The sequence below is a fragment of the Peromyscus eremicus genome, chromosome 1, assembly GCF_949786415.1.
Source record: "Peromyscus eremicus chromosome 1, PerEre_H2_v1, whole genome shotgun sequence".
NCBI lineage: Eukaryota > Metazoa > Chordata > Mammalia > Rodentia > Cricetidae > Peromyscus > Peromyscus eremicus.
The window spans coordinates 89,366,367-89,387,178 of NC_081416.1; the positions used below are offsets into that span (position 1 = coordinate 89,366,367).

Below are 20,812 nucleotides of genomic sequence, written 5' to 3' on the forward strand. Positions count from 1 at the left end.
AGAAACAAAAAGCTCAAATTGTATTAAGTCATCTACTGATAAAGGACACTCTTTCTTCCCCTGATGTGTTACAATACCTTATGTGGTTTGTCTGTCATTTCAGAGACAGGGTCTCACTATGCAGCTCAGGCTAGCCTGCAATTTGATATGTAGACCTGGTTGAACACACATACATCCACCTACCTCTGCCTCCTAAGTACTAGGATAAAACATATTGCCACCACACCTGGCTTACAACTTTGTACATGAAATACAAAGGAGTGTCCTGACCCCCAACAATTATTTAAACATCACTAATGCCTGGACTCCATTCTTACTAGACTGGAATCTCTGAGAACTGAGGCCAGGCATGGGTCATTTTTAAAGTTCCTTGAAGAGATCCAATGTGTAGATGAGTATGAAGTTACTATCTAGAAACTTGGTACCAGACACTTTAGACCTGCGTTTCCCAATTATTCATATGGAATGTCCAGGAGAGCAGGGGCTCCAGAAGAGCTCAAGGAATCACAAGGGACACTGCAACCCAGTTCTTTACATAGCGGACCCCCCATTAAATCAGTTTAAACCAACAACTTACCAACTATAACCCTGAGTTAGACTATTATAGTTAATATTCAAATTGTGGAAGGCTTAGCAAATACTCCTACAGCTTTGCCTGAAGCACAATCCTAATTAGTCTTAATCAATAAAAACCCAGAGACAGATATTGAGGGTGAAAGCTGAAAGATCAGAGAAGCAGAGCAGCAACCACTAGAAACTTCTTACCTCTATGAATCCTCAGACCAAATGGGGGTGGGGAAGGCGAGATCCTGTTTCCACCTCCCTAGTGCTGGGATTAAAGGTGTGCACTCAGCTCTGTTTCTCTTTTAGACTGGGTCAATCTCCTGTAGCCCAGGGTGGCCTTGAACTCCTGACCTTCCTGCTTGTTCCTCCCAAGTGCTGGGATTAAAGGTGTGGGCCACCACTGCCTGACCTCTATGGTTAACTAGTGGCTAGCTCCACCCTCTGATCTCCAGGCAAGCTTTATTTGTCAGAACACAAACAAAATATCATACCATATTTGACCATTGGTTTAAAAAAAAAAAAAGTGGAGTCCAGATTCAGCCAGTTCAAGGACAAAACCCTATACCCAGTGTATGTCATCTGTGGCAGTGGCCTTGCCTCCTTAGTGTCCAAAGGGTGATGGAATGAATCTCACAGTGTTTTCAGAGGTTTAAATGACACCACACTTGGAAGTTGGTCATAGATCCTGAGCCAATGAAAAGCAAGCACTCATATGCTAGCTGCTGTCATTTTAAATGGCACTCCTGAGATTCGGTGAATACTTGTATATTAAAAATACTTCCACAAAGAAATGGTTTGGGGTTATGTATAATTCAGTTTTATCAACTTGCCTGACTAGCTATAAACTCTAGAAAATAAACCCCAAAGGAATGCCAGCTGCTATTCTGATTGTTATCCAACTGAAGACCTCTAGCCATGACATTGAGAAGCAGAAGGATGGACATCTCATCTGATGCCAGTATCCCATACATCAGAATATGACTAGGTGGATATCTTCTTTAGGATGGCCAAATCCTCTCTTGGCAACATCTGAGTACTAATTTTACCAAGGCTTCCAAGACTAGTAGATTCCAGGTGAGATGAAAACAGGACCCAGTAGAACTCCTACATACACTCAGCATAGTGACCAGATGCCTGGCAGCTTTGAGCTCAGACTGAGAGCCTGCAGGCCTCTGTGGAAGAGGAGAGTGAGCCTATGCTCAAAGGCCTGAAAAGTCAGGGTATATCTATGCAAAAGCTATCACACTATCTTCTCATTTTTATTTATTTTCATGAGTATTGCTTGTGTGTATGTATATGCAGCACCTGCATGCCTATGGTCCACAAAGGCCAGAAGAGGGTACAGATCCCACAGAGCTGAAGTTACTACAGATGTTTATATGCTGCCATGTAGATGCTGGGAACCAAACTCATCCTTTGCAGAAGTAGCAGGGGCGCTTACCCACTGAGCCATCTCTCTAGTCCCAAGGCCATCTTCTCAATGACAAGAAAAACAAAGGCCACAGAAAGATGTGAGGCACAGTGAAGAAACAAGTAGTCTCCAGCTTGAAGTCTGAGTGGTCCCAGTTCTGCTGCCTCCTGCAGGCAGTGAGTCATGGAACAGAATGGAGTGCAGCAGGGCCCTGGGGATGCAGTGGATCGAAGGCAGATGTCCTGCCTGAGCTCCCAGCTCTTCTGACTCACCCGTGGCCCATAGGCTAGCACAAAGTGGGAACAAAGTTAACAGGCTCTGAAGCTTAAAGTCCTTTTGCTCTTGACATTGAAATGGGCCCACACAAATGTTAGAGCTCAGACCACTCCTTGCCAAGAGGTCAGGAAGGTGAACAGAAGGGAGAACTTTATCATATTCATAGGGACCAAGAAGGGATAGCCAGGCTGTGGAAGTCTGTCCTCTGAGCCTAAGAGCCATTACCATCTTCATGAGAACAGCTGGGATTGCCCACATTGCTGGAATGAATACATTCCAGATCCAGCTTGTTGAGGGTTCCTCATGGGAGGAGGGAGTGGGAGGGTCAGGAAACCTTACTTGAGATCTAGTCACTCTTTCCTACTCTTTCCCAGCTGTATATAATTTTGTCTGAGATGACCATTGCCTTGAGGTCTCAGGAACCCCAAAGTAGACAGAATGTGGATGGTTAAATGAAAGGGAACCTCAATTATGCAGCTACGGGGCAGCTGCCATTGATACTGAGGGAAGCTTTTTTGATAGTGCGGTTTTTTGTTTTGTTTTTTTAAGAGGGGGTCAACCACACCACTGTAAGCAACCCTTCACTCATGGTCTCTAAGGGAACCCAGTGGACTCAATGGTTCTCAAGGTGGACTTGAATGGAATCCTTACTTTGTTTTGTCATTGATGCCTAGCCTGGGGTCAGGAGATGTTTGTTTTCATCTCCCCAAGACGGGTTCATACAAGTTGAAAACTGTGGTACTGACTGAGCACAGAGAAGGAACCCTCTGAACTTGCTGTGCACTCTGGCAGCACAGCGCCTGTATGGCAGAAGAGTTCCAGGATGAGAGGGAACTATGATGGGCAGATGGTACTTGGCATAAAGCCTGCCAGACACAGAGCAGTCAATAAACTAGCCGCTAAGACAATTAATGGTCTGGGTTATGAATATTCACTCCATCCTGGCGTAGGAAAAAAAAATATCCATCACTGAAAAGCTAGGAGCAAGCAAAAAAAGGTTGTGTAGCAGGTTTAAATGATGGAGCCCAACCCTCAGAGCCAGCTGCTCGGGGGAACTGAACCTCCTGCCTGTGAGGAAGGAAGGGACACCAGGTCTTGTGTCCCAGAGCTTTTCATATGTATGACTTCAGGTTATCCTTGCTGTAGTGGACTTTACATTCTCCTTACAGAGGAGGAAAGAGGAGCTCAGAGTTACACACTGTTGTTTGAAGTCACACATTCGGGAATAGGCCTGGAGTCAAGACTAAAGCTTGGGCATGTGAGAGCCAGGCTTTGGGTCTCACAGACATCACTATTATCTCCCTGAGGAACCATCTATGCCCTCCAGATGTGCACTCAACTGTTCCTGAAAGCTGAATCGAGGAGAAAAGCTGAACAGCATTTCCCAAGTCCATGAAATTAAATTAGAATTCTAGATCAAGTCACAAGTGCAGTAGACCGAGTCTTCAAAGGTTTCTATTTGGAGGATGTGACCTCTGTGCCCAAAGGGCTGAAAGGGACAGAGAAGCTGGCGCTGTCTCTCCAAGGCTGGGGACTTGAAACCAAACCCTGGCCAGCGGTGTCTGCAGGATTTACTGCTGCCAAGGAGTGACTCCGTTTCTAAGAATACAAAGGACTAAAGGAGGTGTCCTGGAGACCACAGCATGAAACAAACAGACCTCGCTTCCCCTTCAACTCAACCTGGGCAGCTCAGGAGTGCTTCTGGCTGCAAACCCAAAGGGCAAAACGAACAAACCAATCTGATGTGCTTGTGCCTAAGTATAAACGAAATCAAAACACCAAAGAGACTGGGTGAGGCTGTAATTCCTTCCTACGGGAATGGGGTAGGGATGGATACTTCCCTACTAGCTGCCTCCTTCCCCAAGAAACCCAAGGCATGGTGTTTTCCCCCAAAAGGTGGTACATACATCAAAAACAAAAACACCCACAACCAACCAAACAGAGCAGGAGAACACTTTCCAAAGGAAGGCAGCTGCCAAGAAATGACTGTGACAAGACCCAGGACTACAACTCTTCAAAACCCAGCCTGTGGAGTTGAAAACAGTACCGTGTAAACATCAAAAGATGGGACCGGGGGAGCTGAGCAGGTGGAGACACTCTCCTGTATGCCTGAGCTAAGGCACTGGAAGGAGAGGAGGAGGAGGAGTGCGAAGGTGAAAGGTGAGAACTCTACAAAGCTGTCCTCTGACCACTACACCCAGGCCGTGCGTGGCACATGCCACACAGAAACCATAAACTTAAAAAATTATAAGAAAACATTAACAAAATAAGTTTCCGAGGCACTTTATAACTATAAGTAGCCACCCAAATATCAAGGGCAACAACAGAAAAGGCACCCACTCTGTATTTTCTCCGTAGATTTTAGTGGAATGACCAACACACCTACCCCCTACCGTCCACCAGGCATTGAGCTAGGAACACTAAACCCATAATCAAACAGTGCAAGGTGCTCTTCTTTGAAGACTGCGCAGAGACTGTGTGGAGGCAGCTTACCAGATCATGGTTCTGTGGTCAGAACCACGTTCCCCACCTAAGCGAGCACCCTTAGCCTGATACTGAGAACATGAGGACATGAAAGACTGTCACCGCCACCTCTCCTGCACATCACAGTTAAACTGGTTCTTTTCATAAAATGACTACAGGGACTGAAGAGATGGCTCAGCATTTGCAGTTCTTGGAAAGGTGAGGGCCTGGCCAATAACTGGGTCCAGTAGGATGTGGGCTGTGGGGTCCTGGAGAGGTGGTAGCAAGGAAAATGGGAGATTTCTCTATTGGAACTGCCAGAGAAAGTTCTAGAGTTGTACTAGAAATGGGGTGCCTGTGTGCACCTGGAACCCCCAGAAAGATACGCTGTGTAGATATAAAAAACCAGACAGATGATGAACAGAGGCAATTACATACTCTTGGGGACAAGTCTCTAAGAAGATAGAGCAAACAGATCACACTGCTATATGAAAAATAAAACTGATTTGTAATGTAAGTGAAGGAAGAATTAAACCAGAAATTCTGACAGCCTACACTAAGGCGTTAAAAGCAGAATGGAAACAGGTGTTTTATACTTAGCATATGCTAAATATAGAGAGCTGAATCCTACTCTCCCATAGTAAGAAGTTAATGAGTATTTTCTAAAAATCATGAAAAAGGGCCCTTCAAAAGTGTGAAGACCTGAGCTCCACCACCAGTGGAATGTACACTCGTGTGTGCACGTGCATGGACACACACACACACACACACACACACACACGTGATAATAAATTACATCTAAAAGAATACGAAGAAGTGGCTGTAAGAGCTGTGCAGAGCTATCACTAATAGAGGGACCAGGAGGTGAGGAGACAGCCGGTGGCATTTGACTGTTTTCCTTATAGACCATGTGGTTCAATTAGCCTTGGCTTAAAAACAGTCCATGAAAAACTACCATGGGGCCTGGGAGGTGGGTGAGGAAGGAAAAAAAATGTAAAAGGAAGCAAAAGTATGACTTTTAGGATGTTTATTCGCTATTGACTACAGGCTCCCTGGGGTTGGAAGACCCATGGGTCAGACTGTAAAGCGCCTCTACGGCCCAAGACAGCTGCCCAGGAGTCAGGGTGACTGTGTGCACGTGGGACCCCCAGACAAGGCAAGTCCACTTGAGACTTGAGGAACTGGTCAGCTCCTCTTTCTACCACCGTGATCTCAGTCTGTCTCCACTGCTGTCACTAAGAGCCCGAATGAGAAATCCTTAGGGGTCACAGAACAAGACGTGGAAGCGGTACCAAGGACCTTCCTCCTCGCTGAAGCAAGGTTTCTGTCTTCCAGGTCTCTAGCCCCATTTGCTCTTTGCTGCTCATGGAAAGCACAGAGGGATGAGGAGACCCGGACCCTGGAGCTGAAATTCCATCCTCTTCCTAGAACCTTCTGAGCTGTGGCTTTCAGCCCCTCTACCCCAGTCGCCTCCATTCGAAGGCAGTTCCTGCCCTCCATGACCACCAGAGGATTAAGTGAGAGAATGCATGGAAACTACATTATCAAGTGAGCACAGAGAATCTGTCACAAACACCATTTACTCCATAACTGTGACATTTCTCTGCTTGGGCTGAGACCATCTGAAGTGGTGTGTTCCCTCAGGGAGCAACAACATGGAAAGTGATTTAAAACAGAGCCAGAGGGTGGCAAGTTCCAGAACCATTGGGGTGAGTCCCACTGTCACAGCTACCATCACTCCTGGAGTGAGGTGAGAGTTGTGACCTGAATTTCCCTCAGGCTAGAAGACTCCAGCACCAGAGGCTCCCTTTGAGGAAGTACTAAAGGTCTGTCCTCTAAAATGAGATGGAGTGGCTGCGGATGTACCTGATCCATGACAAAGAGGAACAGAGTCTCTGATGATTATTGGGGCTTCACCGTTTTCTCTTCCACCCCAACCTTTTTCCTTTTCCCAATGGGACTGATAATATTCTACCTTATTTAGAGATTTCTGATGTGGCCATTTCATTTTTGGGGAGGGGAGGGAGAGAGGGAGGGGAGGGGAGGGGAGGGGAAAGTTCTACAAATAAACCTCTGTGCCCAGGGATAGGCCTGAGAGCTGCACTGCACCATGCAACCTGAAGATGGCGATCTTCTCCTAAACTTCTCCCAAAAATTCCAAGTATTTGAAGAACTTAGTAAACCTTGAAAAATGACTGCTGTCAAACGATACCAAGGGAAAAATTATAATCCACTTAGGAATTTAAAGAAACTGAGACAAATAACTCATGTCGAAGGATACTAATGTCTAGGCTGAATCAGAATGAGGACAAATCACCTGCATTTGCTTCCTGTCACACTCTAGCTTGGACTGTCCATCTGGGCACCCTCAGGGTGACCTGGGCAGCCTTTAATGGCAGGAACAGGGGATGGGTGTGGAGTCAAGACAAGAAAGTGACTTGCAGACTCAGGCCGCAGAGGCTGGGGATTACATGGGCCTCTATGCAGCTGCCAGGGAGGAGGTGAACCTGAACCAGGCGTTTCCTCCTGAGATTAAGTACTGCGGAGTGCTACATCCCTTTACTTCCAGGATGTTATACCGGATGCCTCCTCCTCACTTCCTAGTTCCACCCAGTGCAACTGAAAAGATACAACGGCTGAGTGCAGGGCGGCCACAGGGAAGGCAAGTGGGAGGGACGCCCGCCCGCCAAAGAAAGCAGACGGAGCCTGGCTGGGCCTCTGTGAAATGTCTATAAAACCTGCATTTCCAGATGCTTTCAATTGCCTCTTCCCCAAAGGCTAGTGAAGAAAGAGGGTGAGTTCCCAGACCAGCTCAGAGAATATAAACCACCCAGCGACAGGCTGCAGTCATGGGAAGAAGCCATGTGCCGGGTGTGGGACAACTTGGCATTGCCGGGTGAGGGACTGCACCACGCCTGGGCATCATGCAGAGCCTTGGATGCCACCTCATCTCTCGGGTCCTCCTGTAGGACCACAGAGGAAAACCCAGGAGACACCCACCTGGGCCCAGGCCACCATCAAACCAAGCTGCAGCACCCCTCCAAGCCCCAGGTCAAATGTACTTTGGGACCATGTATTTTGAGGATGTCAAGGACACCCAGGTAGGAATCTACTACTGGAGAGCTGTGTGACCTGAGGCATGTTGGCTTCTCAGCCTTTCTGGGCGGTGTCATCTGAACACAAGGATGACAGCTGGTTGGGTCACCTCTAGGGGTCGATGTGACGGTCAAGTGAAAGAGAGCTGCTTCACAATCTGCCTGATCAGCTACATGCCTCGTGAGACAGTAACTGGCTTAGCAGCCCCTACCCAGCCTGTAAGCTTCACAACTGACACACTACCCTGCTGCAGCCACCCAGGGCAGAGGCAAGGGTGCTTGGAAATCCACTCTAAACTCTCCATCTCCAACCCACGCCCATCCTCAACCCTCTGCCCCCCTCTCACACAAAGGCTCCCAGATGCTAATTTCTTTTGACTTGTTCTGATGACATTTCCCCGAACCAACCAACGTCAGAACTGTGGTCTGACAAAGGAATTTTACTGGAGCTGGGAATTTAAGCCTTTGAAAGACGCTATAAAGATAAGAAAATTAAATCATCTTTGGGCCTACGTTGGCCCAACCACTTTACTGGAAGGAATCAGGTTATCTGAGGGGACATCAGTGGGCCATCAATGAGAGCTGGGTCAGAGGCCCATGGTCTCCTGCAGGATGGGCTCCCTTAGGCAAGGAGGATTGCTGACTCACTCACACCACAGCCCAGGCTCCCACGCTCCAGATGAGACGCTTCCAGCCACTGAGAGATAAGGAGCAGAAGCCAGGCATTGCTGGATCCCTAGCCTAGGCCACCCTTCAGCAATTTCCACCTAGCAGAACACAAATGTCTGGACTTTGCCCTCATCCCCCACACACCCGTCTGTGAACTAACTGTCCATCTTGATCCTCTCTCTCCCCCATTTTGAGGTCATTGTCATCCTCTCACTGAAAGACAGTATGGAGGGGGAGGCACTTGTTCAGCCAGAGACCTCCCTAGATTTAGTGATTTATTGCTTGGACTTTCCCTAAAATGCTTCAAGCCACTGGCTTTTGATTCAAATAGCCAACCCTTCCATCTATCTGTGAACTGTTTCCAATGCTATATAACATCTGAGGTGGGGTCCCAGCACCAATGCCAGGATCTTTTTAACTTAAGGATGACAAGAAACTGCATTAAGAGCTTCCTCCTGTTCCATGGCTCTTCTGCATTCCATCGGCATGCTCAGCCATCCCAGGTACCCTCTGCCTCCCGCAGCTGGCTACTCCCCAAGGCTTTGCCCTCACTACCCACCATCTGGCCCAATTTCCCATTGTAGTACTTTAAGATCAGTTCAAAAACCATTTGGCAATGTGTAATTAACATAGCTACCCAGAGACCCAACTATGCTCACACCCAAACGTGGAAACTGAGGCTCACAGGCTAAGAAGTCAAGGAATCTTATCTTTGTATGAGATACAGATGTCACGAAAGTGAGGCAGAAGAGTTCGGGTGAGGACATGCTTTATTTCTCTGCCTTCACAGAATGCTGAGCTGTAAAAGGAGACCCCAGATGCTGACCCAGCTCTCCACTCCCCCTTGCTCCTGGAGCTCATACTTCGGAGGCAAAATGCCTCGCACAGTGCTGATGGTGCTGCTGGTAAGTGCTAGTGACGCCCAGGCACACCCAAGGGCAAGCTCAGGAGGGCCTCTCCTGGTCGGGCGTGCTCCAGTACCACACCAGAGCCGGACCGTGTGTCAGCCTCTCCCAATGGCCCCTTCCCTAATACAGCTCTCACCTAAGCAGCCCTGCACTCTCCTTTCCTGCTCTTAGCTCCTGCTTGTGCTGGCACTCAGACCACAGTGGACATGGAACCTGGCACCTGGAAGGAGTGACAAGGAGAAGCCGTGCTGCAGGTGAGTAAGTAGAGGGGCGATGCACCACTGAAGGAACCTTCCTTGTCCCAGGAGTGGGTGGGGGTGGGGGCTGAGGAACCATGCAGGCTTCATCAGGCACACACAGGACACTACTCACCGTTTCCTGCTATGAGAGTTTGTGTGTACAAGGAAACAGCTGCCTACATCCCCCTCCAGACACTGGGCCCCAATTCCAGGACCGGCCCTTTAAACTGCCCACATCCACGGGGGAGCTTGCACTTCATACTTTGGGTCCCTTACTGCACCCCAATTCCAGGACTGGCCCTTTAAACTGCCCACATCCACGGGGGAGCTTGCACTTCATACTTTGGGTCCCTTACTGCACAACACCGAAACCACATAGAAAGGGTATTTTCAAGCATTCCCAACCACTTCTAAAACAGTCTTTGTTATTTAGGTTCTTCCTTCTTTTCTTCACCCTCTGCTGTTTTTCTCTTCGCTTCTAGTGGAGCCAAAGGTAACAGAGGGACTGCCTTGCTGGTTTTCTACCAACATAAACAACCACCAACTTGGGGAAGTGCTGCCATCTGCTGCACACAGGACACGGCGCCAGCAGGGGGCGTGCTGCCATCTACTATTCTTCCATTAGCCCCTCACTGCCTTGGGCCATGAACACAGGCTATTCCTCAGACATAAATGAACCAGACAGCCTTTTGGTCACAATCTCAGGACTCAGAGTCAGCTGACCTGGATATGAGTCCCATTTTGAGTATCAGTTGGCAGTCTAACATTAGGCACACTACTTCCTAAGGATTAAATCAGCTAACATATAGTGTTGGCACATAGGAAAGGTTTAAGAGGTACTGGCCATAACTGCTACTGGAACTAACACTGTCCGCACGACAGTGGTAAACCTGAGAAGTCCTTGGTGATGACAGCAGCATCGCACGGTGAGCCAGTGGAGTTTCAGGAAAGGCTGGTATGGAGTGGACAGCCCTGTACCAGGGAGACAGGCTAGGTTCTAGGCTCTTGGGCTTTGCTGTTAGGCAGCTAAGCAATCATGATACAGAAGACCAGGGTTCAAAGCTGCCTATGCGACAGCAATCCCCTTCAAGCCTCTTACTCAGGAAGAGGTAGAGTGACCTACGTTAGCATCGAGCTACAGAGTAAATACACGAGCCCCCCGGCACCCCGTCTGGCTGCTTCATCTCTTTTTTACCTGTAAGTTCTCCTACTAAAAATATTCTTTAAGATTTATTTCCTTTCAATTACGTGTATGCATGTGTGTCTGTGTGTAGGAATATATACATGAGCGCGGATGCCTGCAGGCCCCTGGGGAGCTGCCTGATGTGGGCGCTGTAAACCCAACTCATCTTCTGCAAGAGCAGAAGGTGGTCTCAAGCTCGAGTCATCTCCCCAGCCCCTATTGAGAATATCTCACCACCTCATGATTTAAACAAGCCTACACGGCAGCAAAGATACAGAACACATACACCTGAAAGTAGATACGGAACGAAGATCTAGACACTCCAACTGCGACATTTAATTTGGTTAAGATCCGAGAACTACTGGCCACTTTGCTGATTTCCTTATCAAATTAATGTGATTAATGTTTTCATGTTAAATTTTAACTATTTCCAAATGTCTTTAAACATACCAGCTGAGTATTTTAAATGACCAGAACTTTTCTATCACAGAACAAAAATACAATGAAATTAATGTCTCGGAAGTCTCAAGAGCCAAAGAAATCATCCACATGTTTTGAATTTTTCAGCCTAATCTTGATTTTGAAGCAGCACTTGGGCCTGTCAGGGGACAGCACAGGGTGTTTGCCTAGTGAATGGTAGGTGAGGTCATTGCAAAAGCTGGCACTTCAGACACTGTTAGATACTTTAAATAACTTGGTTAATTCCCTTTCACTTCAAGGAGTCAATTACCACTTTTCTCTTCCAGAAACCACACTTTGGGCCCTTGTGTTTCCACCAAAATTGAAGATGCATAATTTTTAGCCTGCTAAACATATAGTCCAGACTGGCTTGCAATTCATTATCGATCCAAGGATGACTGTGAACTCCTGATCTTCCTGTGTCTACCTCCCAAATGCTGGGATTATAGACATAGACAGCCACGCTCAGGTTATGTGGTGCTGGAAATCAAACCCAGGGCTCCATGCATGCTATGCAAGCACTCTACCAACTGAGCCAGCCCCCATATATTCATATGTATACATTTAACTACAAAATGGGTGTTCTAAGAAATAATATATGAGACAGACTAGGTAATACAAAATTAATATATAAAAGTGATATGATTTTAGTTGGTGAATTTGATATAAATGTCATACCCCAAGTCAGAAACATCAAGATATATTAGAAAGCACTTTCTTCCTTTTTTTGTGCACGTGTAGTGCATAGATGTGTGTATGTATGTGCACAGGCGTGCATGCACGTGTACACATGTGTGTATAGAAAAAGTATTTTGGGGGGCTGGAGAGATGCACTGGCTGTTGTTCATCCCGAGATCCTGAGTTCAATTCCCAGCAACCACATGGTGGCTCACAACCATCTGTAATTTGATCTGGTGCCCTCTTCTGGTGTGTAGGCAGAATACTGTATACATAATAAATAAATAAATAAATCTTTAAAAAAAAAAAAAGAAAAAAAAAGTATTTTCATTGTCTGAAATTATACTTACTTTCTTCTTGTTGAAATGCTGTGGGTAGGACCCAGAGTCTTGCACATTCATACTAAATAAGCCCTCTCCCACTGAGCTACATCTCTAACCTTGAAACTAGACAATTTTGCTTTGTTTTGTTTTTTAAGACAGGGTTTCTGTGTAACAGGTCTGGCTGTCCTGGAACTCACTCTGTAGACCCGGCTGGCCTCAAACTCAGAGACCCACCTGACTCTGCCTCCCGAGTGCTGAGATTAAAGGTGTGCACCACCTCTGCCCAGCTAAAACTAGGCATTTTTAAACTAAAGATCAAGTAACCTTACTTTTAAAAAGATTTTAGTTTTCATTACATTTCTGTATGCATGTGTCTTTGAATGCACATGCCCTTGGAGACCAGGAAAGGGAATCAGATCTCTGGAAGCTGGAGTTGCAGGTGGGTGAGTTCTTTGCAGGAGCAGTACACAAAGAACTAGCAACTTTCAGCCTCTGACACACTCTATGTAGTTGGCCCTTAGCATACTGTACTTCCTTTCTATTTAGTTTGAACGTTAGTCTATGGGATAGTGTTATCTACACTCCCCAAACAGTGCAGTATGAAACTATTTAAAATAAGAAATTCACAACAACAAGAAACCTTGTCTTGAAAAACCACACACGAAAAAAAGAAAAAGAGAGACAGACAGACAGAGAGAGCGCGAGAGAGAGCACGTGCGCAAGCGGGTGTGTGTGTGTGTGTGTGTGTGTGTGTGTGTGTGTGCGTGCGTGTCCATAATTTAAAGTACAGGAGACGGTGTGTGTAGGTTATAGGGGAACTGAGCATCTGCAGCTTTCAGGATGTTCTGCCCACATGGAGGGACCATGGTCAAGAAATCTGATGTGTGTTTAATTAGGAGTATTTCAAACATCAGCAATAGGGTACAGAGGGAGAGACCTACTCAGGACGGACCATGCAGGCGGTCAGGGTCCTTCATCAACGGTGTGATTTACAGCAGTGAGGAGAGAACACTTTAGGAGGATGTAGTCTGCTCCTCTGTTTGCTAACTGTATAGCTCAAGTCACCTGGCCTCAGTCTCCTCCTCTGCAAAGTGAGAAAACAGAACCTACCTAAAGGGGCCTATGGGGACAGTCAATGGCGAGGCACAGGGGAACAAGCGGGATGCAGGAAGGAGAAGGTGAGGCCGGCCTCCAGGCAGAAGCAAAGACTTCTTCTGCTGCTGTCTCACAGTGCCCCCACCTGTGTGGACTAGCCCTACAGCAGGCAACGCTTCCCAGACAGGCTCCAGGCACCGGAGAAGAGCAGACCCTGCGGCAGCACCCCAGTTTGTTACCGCTTTACTTCACTGCCCCCTAACTCTGGAGCAGCCCTGTGGTGATATTGTGTTCCCCAAAATATTGTGCACCCTAATAAACTTATCTGGGGTCAGAGACAGAACAGCCACTAGATACAAAGGCTAGAAAATGGTGGCACTCACACCTTTAATCCTAACATTCCAGAGGCAGAGATCTGCCTGGATCTCTGTGAGTTCAAGGCCACAATGGAAACGGCCAGGCATGGTGTCACACGCCTTTAATCCCAGAAAGCGAGCCTTTAATCCCAGGGAGTGGTGGTAGAAAGCAGAAAGGTATATAAGGCGTGAGGACCAGAAACTAGAAGCATTCGGCTGTTTAAGTTTTCAGGCTTCTAGCAGCACAGCTCAGCTGAGAGCCATTCGGATATGAGGACACAGAGGCTTCCAGTCTGAGGAAACAAGACCAGCTGAGAAGTTGACCAGGTGAGGTTAGCTGTGGCTTGTTCTCTCTCTCTGACCTTCCAGCATTTCACCCCAATAACTGGCCCCAGGTTGATTTATTAATAAGAACTTTTAAGATTCCTGCTACATAGCCCCATTCTCTGCCATCCCTCAGGGTGGCAGGTATATAGGCAGGCCCCATGTGAACTCTTGGTGTGCTTTGATAACCTCTGGGGCAGCGTCTCTGCCTTGGGTACCTATCTCTGCACTCAGCCAAGCAGAAGCTCGGACAGTCACATCTGAAGGTCAGCATACTGTTCACTTATGACTGTGTGTGCTCACCTCTGTTTGTCTGTCTATTGTCTGTCTGCCTGCCCGCCTGCCTCCCTCCCTCTGTGTCCCAGACAGGGTCTTACTATGGAGCCCTGGCTGTCCTAGAACTATGTTGATCAGGCTGGCCTCAAACTCACTGGGATCTTTCTGCCTCTGTGAGTGCCACCAAGCCCTGCCTATGACTCCTTCTCTTGATAACAGATGACAGCAAGACCCACAGTGACTCCTGGAACCACATGTCCAGCGTGGTTCCCAAAGAGGTCAGAGCTGGGAGACAGTAGGGCAAGGAGTTGGTGAGGATCCCAACACTAACTCATGATTGCTTCAGTTGCTGCCTGGGGCTCACCCACACACAGATGCAACCCTCACACTCACAGCCAAGGAGTGGGCGTGAACAAAGGGTACTGGCTTCTGGGGTGGGCAAGAAGGGAGGCTCGCATATGCATGGGATGATGTGTACAAGATGGAGTGGGTGGGGAAGGAGAAGGAGAAAATGACAAACAAAGTCCAGATGCCTGCGTTTCTGGTGTTTACAGCATGATAAGGCATTGCAGTCTACAGAGCACCAACATTACTTCTGAAGATGATGCTTTCGTTTTTTTTTGGGGGGGAGGGGGGATGAGGGACCCACAGACTTAGAGATGCTGGATAATATGATGGCTGACTGTTTAGACTTTAGTGTTTTAGAAGGAACCTTTAACCCAGAAATATTAACTATATGATTGAAGAAGTTACTAGTCCACTGTCATCATTTATCTAATAGTGTCCAAATACTTTACATCATATCAGCCACATAAGAATGCTCAATAAACGTTACATAAGCCTGGTGAGGGCCTGCCTCCAGCCAAGGTACTCCCTGGAACTTGTGGTCCAAGCAGCACCAGTGTGGTCCAATAAACACCCACCTTTGAAGCTGGAGCTACTGCCAACAGCGCCCTTCTCCCCGGGTGAAGAAGGGCTCCCCGGCTGTTCCATGTCATGTTTTGACACAGGACATTTCACGGAGGTGTAAGGGAAAGGGGGCCAGTAAGGGACAGACCACAGAGTGGAGAAATGAGCAGCCATGGAACACTTGCCCCTAGCCACACCCCTCTGGGCATACTCACCGAGTCTGGGTCTCTCTGCTGTTCAAGGAAAGCTGAAAATTCCACCAGGCGAAGCTTGGTTGTGCCAATGGAACGGCCCTGCCAGGCAGGGACTGAGGGAGCTGGGGCTGATGCAGGCTCAAACCCTGAAATAACAATTGTCACCTTTACACAAGTCCACATGCACCTCCTCCTAGACCTCAACGGGGTGGAATTCCGAACACAGAGGACCTGGAGGGAAAGGACAACTCCCTCCACTAAGGGCACTCAGGCAGTGTGACAGCTGAACAGATTACACGAGGCTCATCGTGAAGACAGCTCCAACTAAGGTTAAGGGACTGTGGCAGGAGGACACTGCTGGTTGATAGTTAATGTCCATTGTCAGCTTCTTTCAACTGACAATCACTATGGTAAAACATCTATGAGGTTTAACTTAGGAAAAGCAAAGAGTCATCCTGATAATGCCATCTCACAGCTAGGGCCCTGGACAACATATAAAAGAAACAGAGAGCTGAGCATCACCATTCATCTCTCTCTGCTTCCTGCCTGTGGAGAGAATGTGACGAGCTGGCAACCTCACACTCCGGCCACCATGACCTCACTGCCAAGATGGACTCTACCCTCAAATTGAGAAACCCAACAAAACTTTCCTCTCTTCAATTGCTTGTATTGGTATTTTGTCAAAGCAACTAATATAGGCAGGTAATCCTGGGTAAAGAGGGCGGGCTGGAGAGCAAGCCGAGAACGGCAGAAGCATCTAAGGAAACGCTTGTGAAGGCATCCTGTGAAGCCAGGACCCATACAGCATTGCTGCTATTGGCTCATCTTCCATCTCAAGACCAGGAACATTCCTTCAGGGTGCTCCATGGAAACAGAGGGTAACAAGGGACTGCAATTTTACTTGGGACACTAAAAGGGTAGGTCAAAGATTATACAGTACCTCAAGAATTTCAGCTGAGTGACACTATGTGTATTTGGATGAGAGAGTTTTCATGAGAAGGGGAGCCAGATGGGCCAGCCAGGTTCACAGCTTCTGCTATGAGCGTCCATGTCAGCCCTTCATTACAGAAGGGAGCCACCGAGGAACCAAAATTCACTAGCTAAGAAAGCTGAAGTTAACTGTGCCTGACTCAGAGTACAGGACTTGGCAGCTGCTGAAGACGGCAACCACAACAACTTCCCTCCTAAGTGGGACCCGGCGTCTTAAGTGAAAGTGGCCAGGCTTCCTGTTTCCCGACAACCCCGCAGGAAGAGCTCTTGGGAGACATGGCTGCTTTCAGATTTATTTTTAATCTACTAATTTTTATCACCTTCAATGTTTTGCCTGCACACACGTATGTGCACCATGTGCACACCTGGTGCCCACAGGTCAGAAAAGGGGATTGTAGCCCCTGGAACTGGATTAACAAATGGTTATAAGGTAGGATGTGGGTGCTGAGAAACGAACCCAGGGCCTCTGCAATGGCAATTGGGGCTCTTAACTAGTGAGCCCCTAGGAGATGAACTCTCGAGTGAAGGGACCCAGCATCTGATGGGAGATGCCTGAGACTTTTCTTGGCTTCAAAATAGGGCCCACCCTTAGGAGGGAAAAGAAGAGGGGCAGCTGGTGGCTAAGAACAGCATCACTGCACTCTTGAGACCCAGGGTGCCCTTCACTCTCCATTGAAGAAGCAGGGAGACTTACCTGGAATGGGGGCTGTGACTGTTGGCTGGATGGGGTAGGCCTGCTGCACAAAGGGCTTGACACTAGGGACAAATAGTTAGCAAGAGTTAAAATTATGGGTACAGTGGTGGCTACAACCCAGGCCTGGCTTTGGCCTCCAGCAGGACTCCCCCATGACCCCATCACACTGCCTGGCTCCCTGCCTGCACTGGGTTGCCCATTCCATGCTGAATTATATCTACAAAAAGGAAGTTTCTCCCTCCAAGGGAGAGGCTGGCCAGCAGGCTGCAGAGGACCAAACACCCACAATGATTTGGTGTGACGAGCTGGAGAGGGTTCATCCTGACTTCCCCATGGTGTAGCAGACACCCATGGAGAGCACTTTTCATGCCCACACAGACCTAGGTCATCTGTCATGGCCTAGGAAAGGTTTAGGATGCCAGGAGTCAGAATCTCCCTTCTCCAGACCACATGGCTCAATATATACAAAGAAAAATTCCTTTCCACCTCTTGTGGGCTGAGCTTGCTCCCTGAATTCAAGGGGTCTCTGGGATTTTCTATCAGGCACTCCTATCACAGGGACAACCACAGTGGAAAGAGACAGCACCTTTGTTGACCTTTCACAGGTGAGGGAGACTCTGGTGCTGCAGCCAAAGCCACAAAGGAAGGGAGACCTAATTCAAGTTTCCGGCTGTATCACTGCTAATACTGAAGGTGGGAGAAAGGAATCTATACTCTCAAAGGTGGCTCCTTTTCATGTCCGAGAACATGGGGACATAAGGAAAGGCAGATTCAGGGACTTCCGTTTGACAGTCTTCTCTCCCTTATCCCCTAAGAAAGCCTAGTGCAGGAGAAATCCCCCCAGGGTGGGCTAACCCCTGCTGTCCGGGCCTTTCACAGACTTACTCTTGTGAGGATCCCGGCTGTCCTGTCTGTATCATTCCAGGCCAGAACTGGAAAGCAAGAGGCAAAAGCTTCAGGTTATAAGTTCTCATTAAAGTACAGTTTGGGACATGGCCACATGATAAGCCCTTACTGAAGAACACCAGACTGCTCCCACCCGCCTGCTGTGGCATCCTCAGTACAGGTGTGGCTGGTGCCGTGTTCAAGACCACAGCCTATCCCTGACCTGGTAATAGCAGCTCCCTTTAGCCACCACGTTCTGAAAACTCTCCTAAGGTCAAGAGGTCAGTTTATTCTGCAAAGGCTGGCCCTCCTCTACTCCAAGTGCTTCCTGTATACCCTGCAGTATGTAGCTCCCAAGGTCCAATGCAGCAACACATGGACTTTGAAATACAAAGCCAGAGCTTGGAGAAGCAACTAGGACACTCCTTTTTGCTATGAGCATACCTAAGGCCTTTGGTACCTGCTATTCCCCATCAAGAGGGAGAAGGGCAGAATCCTGACAGTATTACTTATCGGAATGACCATGTCACCTCTACTGGCGCCTCATTACTGAGTAACCTCAGCTTCAGGATCTACAAAACTGGCATAACACTGAGACCACTGAAGATGGCCCTGGGGTAAAACAAGATGTAACAGACAGCTTCTAGGCCTTCGGGAGCTGCCCCAGTGGTTGCTATAAAGTGACCCTGAGGATACAGGGATGGAGACCAAGAACCAGGAAAAAGAGGAAAAGAGGCAGGCCACCACTAAATAGGTCACCAGAAACAAAATATTTAATTTCATTTCTTTCCCAATTTTCTCCTTCCTCTTATTTCCCCTTTTTCTTCTTTTCCCTTCTTCCTTCCCACCAATCCTTCTTTTCCTTCTAGCCTCATCTTTCACCTTCCTTGTCTTATATATCTATCCATCCATCCATCTACCCATCCTCTATCTATCATCTATCTATCCATCCATCCACCATCTATCTGTATATCCACCATCTACCTATATACCATCTATCATCTATCTTTTATTCTATTCATTATCTATCCATCCATCCATCCATCCATCCACTATCTATTTTGTGATATTGTGGTCTGTCCTAAGGGCTTCATACATGATGAGTGAGTGCTCTACCACTGAGCCACATTCTCACTAAGTCCCTCTTAATTCTGGTTTTAGATAGGGCCTCATCAAATTGACCAGGCTGGCCTTGAACTTACTGTGTAGCCCTAACAGGCTTTCAAATTTGTGATCCTCCTAAAAATCAGCATCCTGAGTAGCTACACAATCATACCCAATAAACCATCATTCCTGGATTTGGTTCCTAACTTACCCCCGGTGCCCCCGGGAAGGTGGGGCGTGGAATTCCAGGCAGCCCCAGCTTGTTGTGGATGGCAGTAGCCGAGACGATCTGGGCTGATGACATGGCAGCCATGTGCTGCAAGGCCTTGTCCTTGGCAGTCTGATCCTTGAAGATGACAGTGACACACTGACTTAATATGGAACACATGGCTACCATGTGGGTTAAAAAGTACAGCCACGAGCACAAGGACTAAAATACAGAGCCACACAGGGGCCAGGGAAGCACACATGCACAGAGAGAACACCACAGCCAGGAGGCTGTGACTCTTGCTCATGGAACTAGGGCTACTAGCAAGCAATACCTAGTGGCAAGGTTGGGTTTTAAACCCTTAATCCATTTTCCAATAGACAGGGAGCCAAACAATGTATTCATTGTTTCTATTTCCAGAAGAATTCTCAATGACTTACCACACTAGGGGTAGGGGTGACCCTGCTTTCAAGTGAAGGGTAAGAAGAACAGCTATCAGCAGGGGCAGGGCCAGCTACAGAATTTAGGGAGCACTATTTGGGTGCCTGCTGTCCCTGGGCCACAGTGCCAGGCCCTTCTGGGGTCATTCAAGGCCCAGGAACCCTGGCAGATATCTATGGAGGGGCAGCTCAGAAGCAGCAGACGGGCAGGGGGTGGGCAGCCAAGCAGCATGCTGTCAGGGCACATGCTATGGGGCTAAGGCTACAGTGGTTCCTTTACCAAAGCTCGGAGTGTAGGGGATGCTACAGTCTTTCCTTTCCTAAATGGATCTTTTTCTAAAAAGCCAAGACTGGTAACATAAAGCTAGCCAAAATAAAAGTCTGCCAAGCACAGCTAAAATACAGAATACTCAGTTTAGAGAATATACTTACCATGCTTGTTACCTGGATACAATAATAAACAGTTTGTTAAAAGGATCACGTACAAAGGCAGGGTTACTTTTCTTCTTTAGTTAAAAAATACACATGTATATAAACACAACATCCGAGTGCTATAAAAATGCATACGTGAATGTGGTCATTTTCTATACTTTAGGAGAGTATCACACGGATAGCTATCCAAAAACCACCACTGACAGAACTGACCCCCCAACTCCCTGACTGTGGGGCTATGTGGTGTCCCCATTACAGATGGAACAATGGTCAGGCCTTGTGTGTGGCAGGCCCCATGGGTGCTCGCAAGGCTTGAGGGGTGAGGGTCTATAATCAGAGCCCAGAGGCCACTGAAGCAGGAACAAAATAGTGACACCAACACAAACTGGTGCCTTCTACAAAGCTGCTGCTCAGAGTTTATGACGAAGGACAGTGGCTGAGAAGACACTAAGTATCAGCCAGGAGGCAGCTCCCATGTGTACAGAGTTAACCAAAGGTGAGAAATAAACAGGCTGAGCTGCCAAAGAGAAGGTTAAGAGGAGCTTGAGAAAGAATCAGACTAGGAAACTATTCTAGAAGCTTCTAACGAAGATGCATTTGATTCTCCAAAGTGTGGACAGCACTTTGTCCCAGCACA

At 47.7% G+C, this 20,812-nt stretch overlaps 1 protein-coding gene across 2 annotated transcripts in view; it reads right to left on the reverse strand.

The window, feature by feature from the left end:
- Positions 1-20,812, reverse strand: part of Tead1 (TEA domain transcription factor 1) — a 231,700-nt gene that overhangs the window by 27,495 nt on the left and 183,393 nt on the right. For both annotated transcript variants that reach the window (XM_059268706.1, XM_059268697.1), the window contains 4 exons: positions 19,307-19,441; positions 17,992-18,038; positions 17,107-17,168; positions 15,444-15,568 (listed from right to left, as the gene is read on the reverse strand). In XM_059268706.1, coding sequence (XP_059124689.1) covers positions 15,444-15,568; positions 17,107-17,168; positions 17,992-18,038; positions 19,307-19,441 — 369 coding nt within the window. The remainder of the gene's footprint in view (positions 1-15,443; positions 15,569-17,106; positions 17,169-17,991; positions 18,039-19,306; positions 19,442-20,812) is intronic.